At 45.9% G+C, this 21,449-nt stretch overlaps 1 protein-coding gene across 3 annotated transcripts in view; it reads left to right on the forward strand.

The window, feature by feature from the left end:
• HMCN1 (hemicentin 1) overlaps positions 1 to 21,449 on the forward strand; it is a 459,307-nt gene that overhangs the window by 432,876 nt on the left and 4,982 nt on the right. For 2 of the 3 annotated variants that reach the window (XM_051820384.2, XM_051820382.2), the window contains 8 exons: positions 625 to 687; positions 1,842 to 1,961; positions 2,455 to 2,589; positions 5,328 to 5,441; positions 5,998 to 6,123; positions 8,009 to 8,137; positions 11,187 to 11,537; positions 18,719 to 18,838. In XM_051820384.2, coding sequence (XP_051676344.2) covers positions 625 to 687; positions 1,842 to 1,961; positions 2,455 to 2,589; positions 5,328 to 5,441; positions 5,998 to 6,123; positions 8,009 to 8,137; positions 11,187 to 11,537; positions 18,719 to 18,838 — 1,158 coding nt within the window. The remainder of the gene's footprint in view (positions 1 to 624; positions 688 to 1,841; positions 1,962 to 2,454; positions 2,590 to 5,327; positions 5,442 to 5,997; positions 6,124 to 8,008; positions 8,138 to 11,186; positions 11,538 to 18,718; positions 18,839 to 21,449) is intronic. The other variant, XM_070055057.1, reaches the window with a different exon arrangement.

The following is a 21,449-nucleotide window of genomic DNA, read 5'->3' on the forward strand; positions in this document are numbered from 1 at the left end:
CGCTAGGCCCATCCGTCCTCGGCCTGTCCCCTGGGGTGCTCTCAGCAAGGCGGCTCCTTAACCGTCGTGTTCTTGGTGGCGTGTTCTGTGTGACATCTAGCTTACGCCTGTTCTAAGACTGCACACCTGTTCCCTTCTGCTTTGTGTGGAAAGGGAAGACTGTCACACATGGGAACTCTGGCCCAAATGCTCAACCTTGCAAGTGGAGGAGATCCACAGAGGGAGGTGGTGTCTCCATGGAGTCTGTTTGAAGGAGTCTCTGTTTTATTTTCACATATAATTTTAAGTCACTTGAAAACGTGTTCCTCCTATTAGAGTAAAATGCCTGCCTGGAGGACTAGGGCTGCCTGTGGTTATGGCTGGCTACACACTCATCTTGGATCCTTGTAAATCGTCACAGAATGACTCCACTAAATTTGGTGGGTGGAATAAGCAGAAACCTGGCTGCAGTGGCAGCTCTGCAGCGGTCTCTGGGCGCTGGGCTGAGGGATGGGATGGGTTCCTCACTCCTGCCCGTTTGCCCGCATGGACCATCTTCAGCTCGTGTTGCTGGGGAGAGTGTACTTGGAAGAAACCAGGCCCGAGTTCTAGTGGCCATTGATTTTGCTCCCATCTCTGTGGCAGGCGATCGCAGCAATCAGTGCCCGTCCGGGTTCACCTTGGATCCAGTCGGACCGTTTTGTGCTGGTGAGTACAGAAATACAAAACAGAGTTTTTTATTTAAGAAAAAACACCAACAAGGGCTATCATGTGGTGGCTATCTGTTGCCTGTCAGCGTCCCAGCTGGCAGCTGAGGAAATTCAGAGTGCAGAATTAAAGTAAATGCCAACAATGACTCAGCCTTGAGTGACCTGAAGCTAAGTTGGATCCTAAAGCCCATGAACTTTCCATGTGACCAAATGATGTATCAGGGACAGTGACCGAGCTCAGAGGGGCTGAGCAGAGACTGCCTGAGGGCCAGGGAGCAGGGCCTGGCCCTGGGTCCCCTAGCCCTGCGATTGCTCAGTCATGGCATAGGGCAGGATTTGGACCCGTGACTAGTGACTAAACCCGCGTTGTCTCTCCGAAGCACCAGCGTGAGAGTCACAGATAGGTCAGCAGCTAACGAGACGGCTCGCGGAGCTCCGGGTGCCTCCCCGGGCCTGCCTTCCACTGCGGGCAGTGTGATGTGAGCTCACCGGGGAGAGGTGGTCTGTAGACTGGCCAGGCCCAGATCCCAGCTCTGCCAGAAACAACCCATCACTGCCCTCCTTGTTCCTCAGCTTTGTCGTGTAGCACGAGGACAGCAACAAAAATACCACTGTGCTAGGAAAGCTGCAAACGGTGACTTATGACAGCTGAGAAGGAGAGGCAGAGAGAGAGAGAGAGAGAGAGAGATCTTCCATCCGCTGGTTCACTCCCCAGTTGGCAGCAGTGCTGATCAGGAGCCAGGAGCTTCCTCCAGGTCTCCCACACGGGTGCAGGGGCCCAAGGACTTGGGCCATCTCCTGCTGCTTTCCCAGGCCATAGCTAAGAGCTGCATCAGAAGTGGAGCCGCCAGGACTCGAACCAGCGCCCACATGGGATGCGAGCACTGCAGGCGGCGGCTTTACCTGCTATGCCACAGCACCGGCCCCTCTCATCACTTTTGTTTTAGAATCTCATCTAAACATTTACTCACTATCAAAGATAACCTGGAGACTCCAAATTAATTTTTATTAACTACTCATCTGGGGACGTTTGGTGTATTTTCTGTTAAATTCCATCCAACTCATTGACCTCTGTGAGCCGCTGTGTAAACCAGCTCTAGTAACTGGTAGGAAGCGGGGGTTTATGTAACCACTGGGCCCTCTGTCTTGCAGATGAAGATGAGTGCGCGGCGGGGAAGCCTTGCTCCCACACCTGCCACAATGCCGTGGGGACCTACTATTGCTCCTGCCCAGAAGGCCTCACCATAGCTGTGGACGGAAGGACTTGTCAAGGTATTCACAGCTCGATCTAACAGACACGTTTAAGCAGTGGTCGAGGCAGCCTCTGGCCTGGGGAAAAGAAGGTAGACCCACGATCCCCTTTCCCGACAGCCCTGAACACCTGTTGGGAGCAAGCAGCAGACCGGGTTTGATTGGGTTGAGAAGGTAAGAAAGGGAACACTGCCAGGCCCTGACTGCCTGTGGGGGACTCTAGAAGCAGGGACGACAGGTGTGACTCACTCACGGTCTCAGGAGAAGCAACTTAAAAAAGTCACGTGATTTACAGGTGAGGGTTCTCGCTGGTTGGTGAGCCTGTGCGGACGTCACCCCATGCTGCTGTGAGTTTGTCAGCTGTGTATACATGAAGTGACTCGGTCGGCCAAAGCATCCGGCACCTCGGGTGTTTCTCAGCGGCCACCTGTTGCTTTTCTCATCCCCATTTCACAGCGGTTCTTAGCTCTGTTTTCTGCGCCCTGCCTCAGTCGCACCCTTCGCTCTGTTGCAGACGTTGATGAGTGTGCTTTGGGAGGACATGCCTGCCACGCCGGCCAGGACTGTGACAACACCATCGGGTCCTATCGCTGTGTGGTCCGCTGTGGAGTCGGCTTCCGAAGAACCTCCGACGGGCTGAGCTGTCAAGGTATAAAGATGGAGGCTTGCTCTTTGCATGGCACTAAGCGTTAGAAAGCCTTTTTGAATCCTTTAAAGGAAACTCACTTACTACGCTCCAAGCAGTAGGGACCCAATAAAGAGGAGAAAGTGACAAAATACCAAGCAGGTGGGACTCTGGTCCGTCAAGAGAACCTAAAGCAGAACTTGACTGTGCCTGTTCTAGATCTTGGGAAGATCTCTTCTGGCTGTATTATTCCACAGTTATTCTTTGAATAACACTTAAGAGAGGAGATATTACAGCATGATCTATTTCATAAAACTTCCAGAATGTTTATTAACAATTTTTAAAAATAGACTGCTTTTAGAAAAGTCTTAGGCTTCTAGCAGAACTGAGCCCAAAGGACAGAGTTCCCCAGGGAGTCCAGCCCGCCTCCCTGCCAGCGCCCTGCCCCCGCCCGACGTGTACCTTCGTCCTGTGGACCTACGTGGACACTTCGGTGTCCCAGAGCCACTAGTTCACATCAGGTTTCACTCTTGCTGCTGTACATTCTATGGGTTTTGACCAATCTGTTACGATGTGTTTCTGATCTGTGTGTCACAACGCCTACTCTTCCTCTCCTGCCTGCAGGCCTGGTGACCACTGACACCTTAGTGTCTCCATAGTTCTGCCGTTTCCTGACTGTCCTGTCTCGGATCTGTATGGCACATAGCCTTTCAGAAAGACGTCTTTCACCTGATAATGTACACTTAACCTTCCTCTATACCTGATAGCATATTTCTTTCTAGCACAGAACATTATTCCATGTACTTGCATGAACGTCTCACCATTTATCCACTCACCCGGTATGTTAGCTTTCATGGGGATGATGAAATTCTTGAGGCAGATGATGTTAAAGAGGTTTATTTAAGGCACAGTTTAAGTGCAAGGGCATGGCACTTACACCTGCTCGGTTCCGGTGAGAACCTCGTGGCAGATGGCAGAGCCCAGAGCTCATGGAGAGGAGGGATCACACTGCAATCCAGGACCCAGGGAAAGAGAGCAGGCTGGGGTCCCACAGTCCCTCTAAGGCTCAGCTCAGTAGACCCCAGGAGCTCTAACAAGACCCCACCTTGACCCCACAGCACTTCCTAAATGGACTGCACCTGAACTATGGCCTGTGGTGGGGGATGTACTGGTTGCTTGCAAGTTTGGGGAGTATGAATACGGATTTTCCAGAGTCAAAAACAATGGCTCCACACTGAACGTGAGTCAGGAGCAGAAAGCATGAGTGACGCATAGCACACCTACAGCGTGAACCATTATGTAGCCCTTGAGAAAATTCTGATGTAGGAAACTGTGTGTCACTTTTACAGAAGAGAGTTTGCAGCTAGAGAATGCTCCCCCAAGAAGGAGGGAGAAGTACCTGTGAGTGGAAGAGACACTTGGTTGTTCTCAGGAGATCCTCAACGTTGTCTGCCTTGGTGCGCAGGGAGAGTGAAAGGGGTGAGGGAGATGAGCAAATGATAAGAAGAAGAAAACACTGCACTAAGCGAGTGTTTTCAAAGTGTCTGGTCTCATTGATACGTCTATACAAATCAGCATATTCTGGTTCTGAACAGGTAACATTAGAAGATCTCGAGTAGGAGATGAGAGTTCGGGGGAGTCAGGTGAGCACTGGGGCGCCCAGGTCGGTCCCCGTGCCCCTGGAGGGTTTGGAGCAGCACAGTGGCACAGTGGCAGGCGCTGGAAGTGAGTACAGGCCTGAGAGCAGAGTGTGTGGCTCGGGAGGGCTGGGTTGTGTCTGCGCCGGGAAGAGGGAGGACTTGGGAATTCACCGGGGGGAGGTCCCTGTACACTTCCTCGTCTTGGTGAGGGACAAGAGGGGCCGCAGAGCCCAAAGCTCATAGAGCAGGCTTTGCTGTGTGGGAGAAGAGGTCTCTCTTCCCGTGAGGCTGGTAGGAAGGAGAGGAGGGAAGGTGCCAGACATAGGCCTGGGCACGGGGCTGGGGAGCCTGTGCCTGCACTCGGCCCAGGGACAGGAGGCACTGCTCAGGTTGCTGCGGGCCGGCAGGCCCGAGGGGACGGAGGACCGAGTCAGCACGGGAAGAAAGGCCATCGGGCAAAGACGCTGTAGGAGACCCTAGCGCTGTTCTTCCTCTGCCTTCAGCGGGCCAGTGCCGCAGCTCCAGGGCAGAAGCCTTCTAGAAGCAGGACTGGGGCCACGTGGTGACAAGCTTGCGTGGAGGAGTGTTTGACCGCCGCAGTTTTAAACCTTTAGCAAATGTCCACAGTTAAGGAGTCTGTTGATGAAGAAACCCTCTCCTGCAGCTAATTCTCTGTTTGGCAGGTTATGTAAGAGCAGATGTTTGGGATTCCTGTTAGAGAAGCTCTTTTAAAAAATTTATTTGTTTGAAAGGCAGTGTAGAGAAACAGAAATCTTCCATCTGCTAGTTCACTCCCCAAATAGTCACAACAGTCAAGGCTGAGCCAGAGATGCAGGAGCCAGGAGCTTTCTCCAGGTCTCCCACAAGGGTGCAGGGCCTCAAGGAGCTGGACCACCCTCTGCAGGCTTTCCCAGGTGCACCAACAGGGAGCTGGATCGCAAGTGGAGCAGCCAGGACTCCAAGTGGCGCCCACATGCGATGCCGGAGTTACAGACAGCAACGCTGCCAACTATGCCCGCACCTAGAGAAGCTCTTAAATGTGACATTGCTGAAGATCATCAAGATGTTACACTTTGCTGGTTTCCCAGCAGTGTATGATGAAAGTCATACTTTGTTCAACAGATGTTAACGAATGTCAAGAATCCAGCCCCTGTCACCAGCGCTGTTTCAATGCCATAGGCAGTTTCCACTGTGGATGTGAACCCGGGTATCAGCTCAAAGGCAGAAAATGCGTGGGTAAGCAAAGGGCTTTGGGTCCCGGCAGTGGGTCTCTAACTTCTGTCTGAGCTGGGTTTGTATGTTGTCTCCTGGGTCTGATCCATGGATGGCGCCAGCCTAGCACCAAGTCCGTAATCCATGCCGAAGCAAGATGAACTTGAATGCCACATTTTGCAGGTCTCACTTTCTAATTACATAACCTTTCCTTTTGACATTTCCCCTGTTTACTGGATTTTCTGCAAAAGTGTGTTATAAACTTCATGTGTGTTCACATATGTGTGATTGTGCATATATGGTATTAGCGTTATGTACATGTGTTAATACAGTGTTATATACATACATAATTTCTCTAGGAGGAAGAAGTGATTATTATGTGCCAGCTCTATGAAGCAGTATATTTTTAAAATTTTTTTATCATTCTGTTTTACAGTAGTGTGTTTCTTATCTTGTCGGATTTAATCATTTTACCCTTACATGATGACCATGCAGTGAACATCTATATTAGTTATAGTTTCTCTGGAAACATGGAAGACACCGTCCTCTCAATCCGCATCCCTTTTGCTCTCTTGTCAAGATGTGAACGAGTGCAGGCAGGGTGTGTGCAGACCGGATCAGCACTGTAGGAACACGCGTGGTGGCTACAAGTGCATCGATCTTTGCCCCAGTGGAATGACCAAGGCAGAAAACGGAACCTGCATTGGTGAGTGTCTGGCTGTCCCAGTGACCGAGGTCTGTTTCCCGTCAGCAGGGGACGTAGGGCATCCGTGTCAGGAGTGAACGACGAGAGTCCGTTTACGCTAACAAGGAACTCTTCCTTGTTTTCATAGGTGCTCTCAGCTTCTGGTAGGGTTGGGCTCTGGGGTCCCAGGGTCGTGGCTGTACCAGGAGATGGAAGCTCACGATGGACACCAGTGACCACTTAGAGCTCCCGTCAGTCACACGATTGATTTACTTAGTTTAATATCCACATGAATTACTTTTATCTCCAATCACTTCTGTTATGAAATTGTGTGTGTGTGTGTGTGTGTGTAGACTTTCATGGGTTGTGGTCAATAAAAAATTTTTAGAGAGTTGTTCAAAGTTCAAAAAATAATTAGTTTACAACTGATTACTCTTGGAATGTCAAGCCAACATCCACGCAGTAGATGGATGATACTTCCCCCTATACTTGTTCTTTCTGAGCCTGTTCTGCGCCAGCCTACCTGAGTTCGCAGGGCTGGGAACAACAGTGTCTGAACAGACAAAACTGTTGCTGTCTGTGCTCTCAGGTCTGGCTTATTCCCCAGCCTCCAGCAGAATGGGATAAAAAGAAAGCAGTCTGAAACACCATGAAAGTGACACACAGAGAATTGTGCAAGAGCACCCAAGAGAGTGATCGTATCTAATAGAAGAGAGTGTCAAGGGTGCGTGGGGTGATCACACTCAAATACAGGCCTGAATGGAATGATAATCTGTGGAGATTCTAGAAAAGGAAACAAAGTCCTGTAGAAGGAGGACAAGAGCCAGACTTGGGGCTACACTGTTAAAATGTCTCTTTCCTGCCAACTCTCCGATCTTGGATGAGCCTAACAATCACATGAAAGTTAAGTTTCGTACTGCAAAAATAGCACCATTTTTCTTAAAATTTATTCTCAAATATACACTAGTAAGGCTAAGCTGTATGTTGGATTTGTTTCGGAACATGATAGGAGGAGGGAGTATATGCAGGAATATGGACCACCTGTTGACCGTGATTACGGTCCCTGGGGTTTACTGCACTAAACAAATAGAGCTGGGTGGGGAGATGAGACTGTGAGGATGAAGACCCTTTTCTCTCCAACATACGGCTGTAGCTGTTTTTCTCAACTCTTACGAGTGACAGCCAATACAGAGCACCATGTACAGTTACATGCAGCTGTAAATATTTTTAAGAACATTGACTGTAATTATGCATGCGCTTAATTAGAAATGAGATGAGCTTAAAGATAAGACTTTTTAAGAACCTACAGCAAAAAATCCAGCTAAGTAGGAATGGAAATGTGAAGTCATATGGCTTATATGGTTTCAATTGAAGGAAGTAGAATTACTCACAGTTGGCAGTGGAGGAAATAAATTGAAGGTGATTCTGATGTTACCATCTTGGTTGACCAGGAAGACAGGAGTCCTACTTTTATGAATAAGGAAAAGTAGATAAGACATTGAGGAGGTGCTGGACTTAACATTCTGGTGAGACATGCAGCTGGACATGGGGCTAGAGAGCAGAAAGGCTGTGGCTCTGTTGCTCTAAATCTGCACGACACTACTCACACATGTATGTAAGATGGCAAGAGAAGGAAGGAGTACAAAAGGGAATGAGAAACAAAGGAGCTGACAGTAAAACTCTTCCGGTAGTGGGAAGCAGAAGGAGGAAAAGGAACCAGTAACTAAGTGGCGGGGCTGGGCCTTGAACCCAGGTTTTCTGACTCCCCAGTGGTGAGTCAGCGGGAGCTCAACCACACGGTGAGGAATGCTGCTTTGGCGGTGCTGCAGATGTTAATTTGAGATCTAATGACTTTGACTTTTGACAGAGGATTTGACACTACTGTTTATTGCCTCCCTGTCTGTAGATATTGATGAATGTAAAGACGGGACTCATCAGTGCAGATATAATCAGATATGTGAGAATACAAGAGGCAGCTACCGTTGTGTGTGCCCAAGAGGTTATCGGTCTCAAGGAGTAGGAAGACCCTGTGTGGGTAAGTTAACAGGAGCCCTTGTTGAGTAGTAACATCACCAATGTAGGTGTCTAACCTGACCAACTTGCTTTGGGGCACTCTCGCCACCCTCAAATGCTCTCTGGCTGCAATTACAAGGTATGTAAAATGGATTAAGTGATTCATAACATAATTTGGATACATTGGCATCTCTAGTAATAGTCACTGATGCTTACTGTGAGCGTGACAAAGTGCTGATATAATTGATAATTGCCGTGGCATCTGTCAACAGTGCCTCTGATTCTCTGTACACGTAAGTGTTTGCATAGATCCATTTTATTGAGTGTGAAATATACTTATATGTAGTGTGCAGATTTGTGTATGAAAGAGAAAAATCTATAGGTGCACACAATTTAAACAAATTAATAATTATGACTGTTTGCTATATATTAAGTGCTATCTATATGCCATTCTGTGTTCTAAAAAGACCTCATTCAATTCTCCCAATTGCCTATTTCTTTCTTAGTGATAATAAAATATAAACTAAGACAGATAATAGGAAATATTTATAGGGAGATAACCATATACTTTTTAAAAATTAATGCATTTATAGCCAATAAACTAATCTATCAGATTATATTCTTCCTTGGAATACTTAAGTACACTAAAAAAAAAAAAGTTTTGAACCTTTAAATACTAGCATCTGGATTTCATGCTGATTTTGTTGCCCGATTTTCCTACTTAACAATTATTTGTAGCAGACTCTCCCAGAAAGACTTGGTCGTGTCTCCGGACATCTCCGCGACATTCATTTCCCGTGTTCCCTCTTGGCCCTGGCACGCAGGGGAACTCGGTCGTGGAAAGAACGAGCTGGTGTGGAGCTGCCATTCCTCTTCCCATCTCTGTGCCTCTCACTGAGCTTCCATCAGCGCCAGGCTGGGCCGGAGCATCCAGAGGTCACAGCCTCTGTGCTCCGTAGGAGCCCCTGTGCTCAGGCCCAGGGCAGGATTTGCCATTTCAGTGGAAACCAAGTGGAGATTGCTTATGACAGTGACTCTGTGCTTTGGGTCTGGATTTGCTGCACCTTTCTTACTAGAATGGAACCAAAAGCTCAAGAAATAAGGATGCTTTAGGATATCCATTTCACAGATAACAAAGAGCATTTCAAGAGGGGCTGTCTCTTTGAAAAATGGAACAAACTCTTGAACCACAGCATACCAGATATGTTTGTAAATAAACATGACATGAAAAAAAAGACTTAGCTCTGTCCTACTGTAGTCCATAGCAAAGTCGTTTCACATAGCAAATGCTAAAAGTAATTCCATCATAAGAAACCCTTCCAAAAGATATGCATTTTGATAGAATAGGTAACATCATTTTAGTCTTTATTTAGATTTGTAATTTATATATAATTTACCATCCTGATCACCCTTAAGAATGACTTATCGGAAGGAAATGTATTTGTTTCCTAATTTGACCAGAAGCTAAATGCCAGACATTGGGCTAGGAAATAATGCAGTGGAATTGGTAGGACCATTGCTCTAAAGAAATTTAAAATGTCAGCTTTCCCTGTTAAAACAGTTTTTAAAACCAAATTTAATGCTTACACTTTATCTTTTTGTTATTTTCTTTCATGCCACTGTGGGTAATGGATTAAAGAATTTGGTTTTGGTTCATGGTTTTCATTCACTTTTCCAATTTATAGGAAGTGTTACAAGTATATATTCCATGTGTTAATCTAAAAATAACTTCTAAAAATATTATAATCATAGTGAGTTTATATCTGTGTTAGTGGTTTGGCATATCATATCAAGCCCATTGCTCATTAATGCAAAAAATGTCTACTGGATATCTAATTTATGCTGGATGCTGTCCTAGGTTGTGGGATTGGAAGGCTAAACAGGGCAGGCCAGATCCCTGTCCTTATGGAGCTTAAGTTCCTGGGGAGAAACAAGAATCATAAAACAGACATGATGAGAGCTATGGGGGAAGAGAAGGCAGAGTAAAGGTGAGAGGCGATACCATGCAGGCCACCTCTCAGAGAAGGAAGCAAAGGGGCAGCTGCGTTGGGAAGGCCTGAACACAGACGTGCAGCCGTGGGACAGACATCGACGTCCTTGAGAGAGGCACGTGCTGGTGGTGAGGCAGCAACCCTCGGGCCGGTGCTGGTGGAGCCTGGTCGGGCAGAGGGTACGGAGGCCATGGTGAGGGTTTAGGTTTCCTCCAAGTGTGTGTTGGGGAGATGCCAAAGGCAGGGCGACCCACAGTGAACTACAGCTGACATTTGGAAAAGATGGTGCTGGCCACAGGTGGGCAGAAATCACAGAAGGGCAGAGACAGACGCATGAGGTGCAAGTCCACTGACATAAAGTGAGCAGGTGTGCATAGGAGAGTTACAAGTTTACAAATTCATGTCTACACATACTCAAGTGTTTCCATCATGGGCCACCAGTTAGGAAAATTAGAATTGCCTCTCAAGCATCTATTTGTCAAAAAAAAAAAAAAAAAGCAATTTAAGGGAATAAATTTTGAAAATCATTGTGTAAAGAGGTGCTATTAAGACTTTTTTGTAATTTAGTTTCATGAAAAGCACATTAATTTGGGATTCCAGACCTTTTTGTGCCGTTTTCCCCAAACTTCAGTGATTTAGGGTGTCCTTATCTCGTTGAACTTGGAAAGCTGAGTGGAGTGTTTATGAGACCTAACAGTGCCAGTGCTGCACTCACAATAAGATGTACACCAAGGAGACAAGTCCAGGAGACAAGGCCAAGGGCAGTGTATCTGGTCTTGAGGTCAGGGCCCCTGAAAGCAGAGGGGAAGGTACATTTGCAGAATTGTCAGCGACCTCTCCGCGGGAATGTTCAAATAAAGTTTGCGTGAGGGAAGCGGTGTTAGGGAGAGTCGGAGTCTGCCCGTAGGTCCGGAGCTAAATGATTAAAGCCTTCTTGTAAGTTCACAACAGTCAGGGAGAATTTCCTGGATTCCTGGCTTTGGAGGGGGACATAATGTCTTCCATGTATTTCACAGACTGATTCCTCATGCCTGTGTTTTTGTCTTCCTCTCTCTTTTATGTATCATGGCACACGAGCAGATATTAATGAATGTGAGCAAGTGCCCAAACCTTGTGCACATCAGTGCTCCAACACCCCCGGCAGCTTCAAGTGTACCTGTCCCCCAGGACAGCATTTACTGGGGGACGGGAAATCTTGCGCTGGATTGGAGAGGCTGCCCAGTTCTGGCGCTCAGTACAGTAGCTATCAGCTGGCACGGTCCTCCGCGGTGAGGAACAGCCATCATCCTCCGCAGCGTTACAGACACCACTCACAGCTCTACAGCTCCTACACAGAGTATAGAAACAGCAGAGCCTCTCTCGCCAGGACTAGAAGGACTATTAGGAAAACTTGCCCTGAAGGCTCCACGGCGAGCCAAGACACATGTGTAGGTAAATGTCGGCCACGTTTCCTTTCCTTTGCTATCTGGGAGCTTAGGCGCTGGCCAGAGTCGGCGTGCACAGCACCGGCACTGTTGGGGTCCAGGGGACTACCTCTCGACTCTGGGTGGCCCACTCTGAGGGTAATTGTTTTGGCACCAAAACTACTACAAGTTTTATTCAAATAAGAGATTACTTGCATGTGTGCATTCTAATAGTTTGTGTTACAGTTCCTCCTTTTGATTACCCATAAATTGAATGCTATATGGAAACAAGTTTCAGTGAGATCTAGAATGTGGGTTTTTTTAAGCAGAAGGTCTATGTGTTACCGCATAATATTGCACTGTCGGATTATGGCTACCTCTGCCTTACGCAAAAGCAGCAGGTTCCAAGTGAAATCTTCACTCCTCAGGGACTGCTTGTTCTCTGACAGCCAACATCCCAGTGACAGCTGCCTTCTCTCTGTACGACACCTGTCACTGAGAGTGTGAGTGAGGACAAGATTAAGTTGCTTCCATTGCTCTAAAACATGTGCGTTCGATAGCTTTCTCTCAGTTCGCAGCACTAATTTCTTGTTTGCAAAAGTGAAGTGCAGTTTCCAGCTGAGACCCTGTTTTCCGTTAAGTTGCAAGCATTGCCACCTGCCATTCCTTTAACTGATGCTCTGTGAGTGTGCACAGTGTGTGTGTCATTGAGCTGGGCCCCAGGGGAACGAGCAGGCGGGAATTAGGCCCCGATTCGTGAGCTGCAAAACATGAGGCAGAAAGGGAGGCCGGGCGGGAAGAAACCTATTTCCCTCCATTCCTCTTTTGAGTTCTACACTGTGCTCACGCTTGCCCGAATGTGCTCTGATCACACACTTCTAGACCGTTCTTCTCTGACTTTGCCTGTGGCTGTGTCGCTGTCTGCCCTTCTCCTTTCTGGAAGTGCTCCCTCGGCCAGATTGAGGTGGACCCAGCTTGTCACACCACCTCCCCCTCCCTCTGAGAACTCAACCTTTACCCTGTGTGTTAGGGGCTCGTGGTTTTCTAGAACTTTGCTGTCTAGATGCCCAGATGTACCTGAGTCTAAGGATGACCAACATGAAACTTCTCTTGTGAGCAGCTTCCCAGAACTGTGAACAGTGCCGGTTTCTTACCTCTTTTTGCTGTAGACCTTTGTACATTCATGGCAGCTTTCTACATTTGGTCCCCTTTAGTCAAAGACCATTCAGCTACTGAGTCTGTGGACTCCACCATCCTTGCTAGTATGTCAAGTGCCAGCCTCAGCCTGCTCCAAGCCATTCTGAGTGTTGGTGATCTTCCAGCCCTGCAGTTAACCTGACTCCATTAGCTAGAACTTTACATGAGCCTGTGTTGGTAGAATTCACATCTGACCTGTTGTCTTTCCAAGAGTCTTCCAGACAGTCTTGCCCACTGGAGGGTTTTCATAGCCTGTTACCATCCAACTCTTAGCATTTATTTTAAACAAGTTATTTTTTTTTCTTTTCTGTCTTTACCCTCTTGCCCCACAATATTTGCTTATCCTGTGGTAAAAGGATTAAACCACACTCCCCACACTATATACCACCTTGCTGGACTCTTGTAAGTTATCTGAAGATCCAAGTCATGTTAGGAAAGTTTCCCAGATTATTAACCCAGTTCTCCATTTCTTCATCACTGTCTGCAGTTGCGTTTCATCATAGTTGTCTTTGTGTTTACATCATGCCAAGCTACTATTTATCAGAATGTAACAGTCATCTACTGTCTAAAGATGCTTCTGTTTTGGAGTGATGATCCAACTTGGATCATCTAATGTAGACTTCTAGAATTATTCACTTCCTGAATATTTCCTTTTATGCGGGGTCAATTACCAGGCTTAGATATCCCATAAAATATGAACTGTTACTGTATTCAGACTAATAAAGAAATTTACACCAAGACTGCAGACAGCTGTGGAATTATGTAACAACAGCAACTTGTAATAAATGCCAAATGCCTTTAATTAGCCATCTGGGAAAGACAAGTCACGAAAGATGTTAGTGCTATGGAATCTTGTTATACTTGGGCTATAATTTAGGTTTCGAAGATGTTGATTGCAAAGCTTAACAGGAAGAATGAATATCGTATTGCTTCTGAACACAAAAATCATCTATGGCCATTCCACTCTGAACATGCCCAGTCTCGTCTGAACTCAGAAATCACATATGGGGCCTCCATACTAACTACTTGGAGTTCAGCATCATTTACTTATTTTTTAAGATTTATTTATATTGAGGGAGCTCCAAGATGGTGGAATAGGGAGGGAGCACACTGATAGTCCGGGAAAAGATAGTTTAATAAAAAGTGGAGATGCTGTAGTCTCAGAGAAGAGTTAGGGGAAAAAACTGCAGAGGAAACTCTTCCGGAACTAGTGGGACACAGTGAACCTATGTGGAGGGCACAGGCACCCACAGCTCTGGACCCCAGCTGCCGAATCTATGCACCAGCGCTGGAAAGGGAGGTGAGGCGAAACCACAGCAGCCCGAGACACTGGCGGAAGAGCGGCATGAAGAGCCTAGAGGGAACGAGGCTTGAAGCCCCATGGGGGAAAGTTCACCAGCCTAACTAGAGGAGAGAAAAAAATAAAAAAAAAGGGACTGGTACGGACACGATTCTCTCTGTCCCCTCACCTTACAAAGATGGGGAAAACAATACAGCTAGTGCCATTTTGGACATATGTTAACAGCTGCGCCAGCTCAGGGCTGTGCCTGCCCTCAGCCAAGCAGAAAAACCTGACTCTGATGGGGAGAAATAACGGGAGGTTAAGACCTAGTGAATGTGTGGAGCTTATGAACTGGGACTGTGAAAAAAAAAAAGCTGAGTGTTTGTGGGAGAACTCACAGTGTGACTGAGACGTGAGTAGTCTTGGTGTGAGACGCCACAAACTCAGTAACCTTGGCAACCCGGTGGGAGACACTGCGGGGGCATCTGAGCTTACACTGAGGACTGCACAGATCCTTTGTGTGGTCCTTGGGACAGAGCAGATGAATACTATACCCACTGGGGCTAGTGCTCAGACACTGACTGCCTTCAAGGAGAAGAGCTCAGCTGTGCGGAATTACTTCCCTTCTGAATTAAAAAAAAGAGAAAGAGAAGATTTACCACACCAAACCTGGGTGTGTCACCTTAGGAACACCCTTAACCCTGAAGAACTGAACAGAGCTCTCTGGCCACACCCACCACAAGCCTCTAGAGATTCACCAAAAGCAGACAGTCCACTTAATCTAGAGTCATAGTATAACGAGAAAAGCCACCACAGCGAGGAAAAAAAAAAAAAAAAGAAAGAAACCAAAGAATATCTCCACAATGCCAAACAAATGCAGAAACCAAGGAAACAAGAACAAGGAAGATATTATGATGCTCCCAAATGAACATGACACTCCAATTCAAGATTATGAAGATGATGAGAGAAGAAATGCAAGATACAAATTTCAAAAAAATTATGATAAGAACATCTAGGAGTTCTCAAAAACAAATTCATGAACTACAGAAATCCATACTGGACAGGACAGAAAATCTCTCGTGAAAATGAAATCTTAAGCAGGAATCAAAATGAAATGAGGAATTAATAGAACATAAAATTGTGATATTGAAGAGAAATCTAAATGAAATGAAGAATTCAATAGATCAAATGACAAACTCATTAGAGAGCCTTAAAAATAGAGTCAGTGAAACAAAGAAACTTAGAAGACAGAGCACAGGAAAGTATACAGTCAAACCAAAGAAAAGAAGAGGATTTTAGAAATCTAAAACATATGGCCGGTGCTGCAGCTCACTAGGCTAATCCTCCACCTTGCGGCGCCGGCACCCCAGGTTCTAGTCCCGGTTGGGGCGCCAGATTCTGTCCCGGTTGCCCCTCTTCCAGGCCAGCTCTCTGCTGTGGCCAGGGAGTGCAGTGGAGGATAGCCCAAGTGCTTGGGCCCTGCACCCCATGGGAGACCAGGAGAAGCACCTGGCTCCTGCCATCGGATCAGCGCGGTGCGCCAGCCACGGCGGCCATTGGAGGGTGAACCAATGGCAAAGGAAGACCTTTCTCTCTGTCTCTCTCTCTCACTGTCCACTCTGCCTGTCAAAAATATAAAAAAATAAGAAATAAAAAAATAAAAATAAATCTAAAAATATTGTTGGGAATCTATAGGATACTATTCAAAACCCAACATTCGGGTTCTAGGAGTTCTCTCTCTCTTGAGAGAGAGAGAGATAAAGGATTAGACGGCCTTTTCACTGAAATAATAGCAGAAAACTTCCTGGGTTTGGAGAAGGACAGAGACATCCAAGTACAGGAAGCTCATAGAACCCCTAATAAACATGACCAAAAGAGATCCTCACCACGACACATTGTAATCAAACTCACCACAGTGAAACATAAAGAAAAGATTCTAAAATGTGCAAGAGAGAAACATCAGATTACTCTCAGAGGATCTCCAATTAGACTCACAGCAGAGTTCTCATCAGAAACCCTACAGGATAGGAGGGAATGGTGAGATATAGCCCAAGTACTAAGAGAAAAACTGCCAGCCCAGAATATTACATCGTGAAAAGCTCTCATTTGTGAAGGAAGGTGAAATAAAGACCTTTCATAGCAAACAGAAATTGAAAGAATTTGTCGCCACTCATCCAGCCCTGCAAAAGATGCTTAAAGATGTGTTACACTCAGAAACACAGAAACACGGCCATCAATACGAAGGAAGGTAAAGGACGGAAACCTCACAGCAAAAGATCACAGGAAGTTCAAAGCAAATATTAGAAATATCTTTGGGAAATGGCAGGGCAAAGTTACTACTTATCAATAGTCACATTGAATGTTAATGGCCTCAACTCTCCAGTTAAAAGACACAGATTTGCTGAATGGATTAAAAAACAAAACCCATCTATTTGCTGCTTACAAGAAACACATCTTTCCAACAAAGATGCATGCAGACTGAAAATGAAAGGTTGGAAAAAGATATTCCATGCCAACAGAAATGAAAAAAGAGTGGGTGTAGCCATCTTAATATCAGACAAAATAAACTTTAACACAAAAACTGTTAAGAGAGACAAAGAGGGGCACTATATAATGATTAAGGGATAAATTCAACAGGAAGATGTAACTATTATAAATGTATATGCACCTAATTACAGGGCACCAGTTTATTTAAAATATATTTATATTTATATTCATTTATTTACTTGAGAGGTAGAGTTACAGGAAGAGGGAGAGAGAAATCTTCTGTCTGCTGGTTCATTCCCCAAAAGGCCACAATAGCAGGAGCCAGGCCAGACCAGAGCCAGGAGTTCAACCTGCATCTCCCACACGGGTGCAGGGCCCCAAGCACTAGGGCCATCTTCCACCGGTTTCCCAGGCACATTAACAGGGAGCTGGATCAGAAGTGGAGCAGCCAGGACTCAAACCAGAGCCCATGTGGAATGCATCATCACAGATACCAGCTTAATCCACTATGCCACAATGTGGCCCCTCAACATCATTTAAATTTCTGTTGTTATTCTAGGTTACATCATATTTTAGAGGAGAAAAAGAATAAGTTACACAAGTTGCATGATTAATACTTTGGTTAACTAGAATGATTCAGAAATATTGACAGATGTTCGATAAGTGTTTATCATTAAGATTTTGAAGCATTGCACTTACATATTCAGCACACACAAAACGCGCAGGGTGAACAGATCCTTTCTCTGAGTCATCTCCCAGTTCTCATCTTGTCGTCTTTTTAGTCCCAGCCTGAAGCATTCCTGTTCCTATTTCATGTCGTGTCCTCTCCTGTCTTCCACTAGTTAATCTTCACACGGTGACCATTCACAGATTTAAATACAAGTTAGGCTTCACGCCCCTTATTTTAAAAGCAAGTATCAATTAATTTTGAATTAGCATGTATTTTCACTCTTCTTCCTTTTCATTCTTGGCTTTGTTTAGTAATAGCGCGTAGCCCTGTTATAGTTTATAAAATGTTTTCCCAGCTGGCATTGGGCCCCCTAGGTTAATCCTCCGCCTGCAGCCGGCATTCCATATGGGCACTGGATTCTGTCCTGGTTGCTCCTCTTCCAGTCCAGCTCTCTGCTGTGGCCCAGGAAGGCAGTGGAGGATGGCCCAAGTGCTTGGGCCCTGTACCCGCATGGGAGACCAGGAGGAAGCGCCTGGCTTCTGGCTTCAGATTGGCACAGCGCACCAGCTGTGGCGGCCATTTGGGGATTGAACCAATGGAAGGAAGACCTTTCTCTCTGTCTGTTTCTCTCTCTCTCTCACTATCTAACTATGCCTGTCAAAAAAAGAAAAGAAAAGAAAAAGAAAATGTTTTCCCATCTGTTCCTGCATACTAACCTTCCAGCTAACCTGTGAAGTGCATGGATGGTCTCGGTGTCCCCCTTCAGTGGGAGACTCAGCTGAGACCATAAGAAGCTGGGTGGGCTGCCCAAGGTAGCACAGCAACTGTATGACAGCTCTTCAAAATGTTAATGGAAAATAGAATTAAGAAGTTATTATGGATAAATAAATACATAAATGATAATTTTGAAATCCTTGCTTTTTTTCATAGTTTCCATTTCCATGAACTTTTTGACATGCCCTCATCTGTATTACTGTTAGTACTTTGCAATCATTTGAAAAAGTGAGTGAATATTTCTACCACAGAAATAAAAACATGTCTCTCTGATAACTACAATAGGAAAGCCATGCCTGGGTGTGGGAACAGGGATGAAGAGACACAGCCGACACTTGAAGAAAAACCAATCCTCCTTTTTCCATTTAATGTCCTCAGAAAAATCTATCTTTTAGGTAAATTCTGCCATTCTGTCAGGAGTGGTTTAAGATCTTGTATAAATCTGTCACCTCCATCATTTCCATCTTACTTATTGAACTGTTATTAAATTAACCATCTTGGAACCTCTGCTTACTTATGCTTATAAAAAGGCCTTGGAGACATTTGTGTTTCATGCTATAGTGCACTATTGTACTATATCTTGTACATTAAAGACAGATTGTACTGTGTTTAGTAAATTCAAGACCATATTTAGAACACTGAGGACAGATCCTGATATAAAACAGCTCCGAGCATTTTTAAACACATGAACATAACATCAACAAGATTTCCTGTTGTATGCCAACAACTTTGTGCTAGTTGGCTTTGTCATAGCGTCTGCCCATATTGCCTGATTACTCTCTGCTTTCTTTCTGCACAGATATTGACGAATGTGAAACCAGAGACGTTTGCCAGCATGTGTGCAGAAATACTTTTGGAAGCTATCAGTGCCTCTGTCCTCCTGGCTATCAGCTCATGCTCAATGGAAAGACGTGCCAAGGTGAGAAAACGCTGGGGTGTTGACTGGCGCAACCTGACTTAACACGGTTGTTGGAGAGCATGAGAAGTGTCCGTGGTTTTGTTTGTTTGTTTTTTGAGTAATTGATTATTTTGCTGGTTGCACCCACCTCTTTTCCATTCTCATTGGCCAGACATATGTTTAGACCTTGCTTTTGCAAGTAGGAGAAGCAAGGAGAAAGCAAAGGAGAACCAGTGAGAACATGTTTGTGTGGTCTCACTGGAAGGAACAAGACTGCCTCAGCCAGTTCATACTATGTATTTTCAAAATTTAATGGGAATTTTTCCACAATTCAGCCGAGATTGAAGTAGGAATGAGAAGAGTACTCAGCTTAGTTTAGGGTTGGGCATTATTTTGTATTTTGTATCTCTCAGGCATATTTCTATAGTAATCAGTGGGTAATTGTTTAAATTTTAGCAACAAACAAAATAAGATTAAAACTACCATTCATTCCTTGAGTCTACAAATAATATGGAACAATCAAGTGCCAAAAAAGGTAAATAAAGGTACTATTACTCTTTTTTTTTTTTTAAGATTTGTTTATTTATTTGAAAGAGTTACACAGAGAGAGGAGAGGCAGAAAGAGTGAGAGAGGTCTTCCATCCAATGGTTAATTCTCCAATTGGCCGATCCAAAGATCCAAAGCCAGGAGCCAGGAGCTTCTTCCGGGTCTCCCATGTGGGTGAAGGGGCCCAAGGACCTGGGCCATCCTCTACTGCTATCCCAGGCCATAGCAGAGAGCTGGATAGGAAGTGGAGCAGCCGGGTCTCTAACCACTTCAGGCAGGGTTTAACTTGCTGCACCACAGCACCAGCCCCACAGTTACTCCTTTTAAGACCTCCCAGTCCAGCAGAAGCAGTCATGTAAATAAATCGAAGTACCAGCTTATAGATTTTATAACAGTTTAGAGCAAAGTAAAGTGATGATAGAAAGGAAAAAAAAATAACACATTTCAGTAGATCCTTTTTTACATGTGGAAGGAGCCTTGCACTTTGGTGCAGTTTATTTTTTTTTTAAAGATTTATTGATTTATTTGAAAGTTGGAGTTAACACAGAGAGAGAAGGAGAGGCAGAGAGAGAGAGAGGTCTTCCATCCCATTTCACTCCCCAAATGGCCACAACAGCTGGAGATGCACCAATCCAATGCCAGGAGCCAGGAGCTTCTTCCAGGTCTCCCATGCTAATACAGGTGCCCAAGGACTTGGGCCATCTTTGACTGCTGTCCCAGGCCATAGCAGAGAGCTGGAATTGAAGTGGAGCAGCTGGGACTCCAACCAGCGCCCACATGGGATGGCACACTGCAGACGGCGGCCTTACCTGCTACACCACAGTGCCGGCCCCTGTGCAACATGTCCTGGCTTACAAAGAAATAAGAAGACGTTGCATAGCTCTTTAAAATCCTCTGAGGAACCCTGCTATTTTGTGGTCAGAATCTAGGGGCATCATCTAGGTCTTACTAAGTTTCTGAATCCTACTAGTTTCATTTAGCAGAGCAAGTAAGATCCCTTAAAACAGAAAAATCAAATTTACCCTGAATTTGGCCTCTCCGGGGAATTCACTAAAGACTTCCTGGGATGCAGCCCTTGGGAAATGTGCCCCAGGAGGCCAGACCATGATGGACAACGGCCTCCCCTCAGTTGCTGTGAGGCGCCCACCCCACCCCTACTTATGTGCCCATTCACAGTCCCTGAGAGCCTCACTGGACCCACGGGCTGGAGAAGGAACTGGAGCTGGGTAAGTTCCTTCGCTCCCAGCCATCATTCACCAAGCATTTATTAACAACCTATGCATGTGGAACATGTTACTGAGATTTGAAGTACACAAGCAACGCATTTATATGCCAGTGTTGGTTTTTTTCCAAAGCAGCTATTATTTCATTTTAATCAGCCATATAGCTATGTGAAAGCAATAATTTGTACCCCTGGTACAGATAATAAAACTGACTCTCAGAGGGATTATGTCAGCCTCAGTTTTCCAGAATTGTCAAAAGCAGGGGTAAGGGCCGGCGCCGCGGCTCACTAGGCTAATCCTCCGCCTAGCGGCGCCGGCACACCGGGTTCTAGTCCCGGTCGGGGCGCTGGATTCTGTCCCGGTTGCCCCTCTTCCAGGCCAGCCCTCTGCTGTGGCCAGGGAGTGCAGTGGAGGATGGCCCAGGTGCTTGGGCCCTGCACCCCATGGGAGACCAGGAAAAGCACCTGGCTCCTGGCTCCTGCCATCGGATCAGCGCGGTGCGCCGGCCGCAGCGCGCCGGCCGCGGCGGCCATTGGAGGGTGAACCAACGGCAAAGGAAGACCTTTCTCTCTGTCTCTCTCTCTCACTGTCCACTCTGCCTGTCAAAAAAAAAAAAAAAAAAAAAAAAAAAAAAAAAAAAAAAGCAGGGGTAAGACTTGGTCTCAGATCTTACGTCTCTGAATCTAGTCCTTTGTCCTATGATGCTGTGTACCTGGGCCTTGCCCTGTGGTAGCCAGATAAAGCAGGAACACTGCCTTTGTCCCTGTGTTGCGACTTGGCCCAATTCTGCAGCCCAGGAATCTTCCTAAAAGAACACTCCTGCACAGTGTGGGAACTACCCCTGTACATGTGCACCCCGTAC

The sequence above is a fragment of the Oryctolagus cuniculus genome, chromosome 13 (assembly GCF_964237555.1).
Source record: "Oryctolagus cuniculus chromosome 13, mOryCun1.1, whole genome shotgun sequence".
Classification (NCBI taxonomy): Eukaryota; Metazoa; Chordata; class Mammalia; order Lagomorpha; family Leporidae; genus Oryctolagus; species Oryctolagus cuniculus.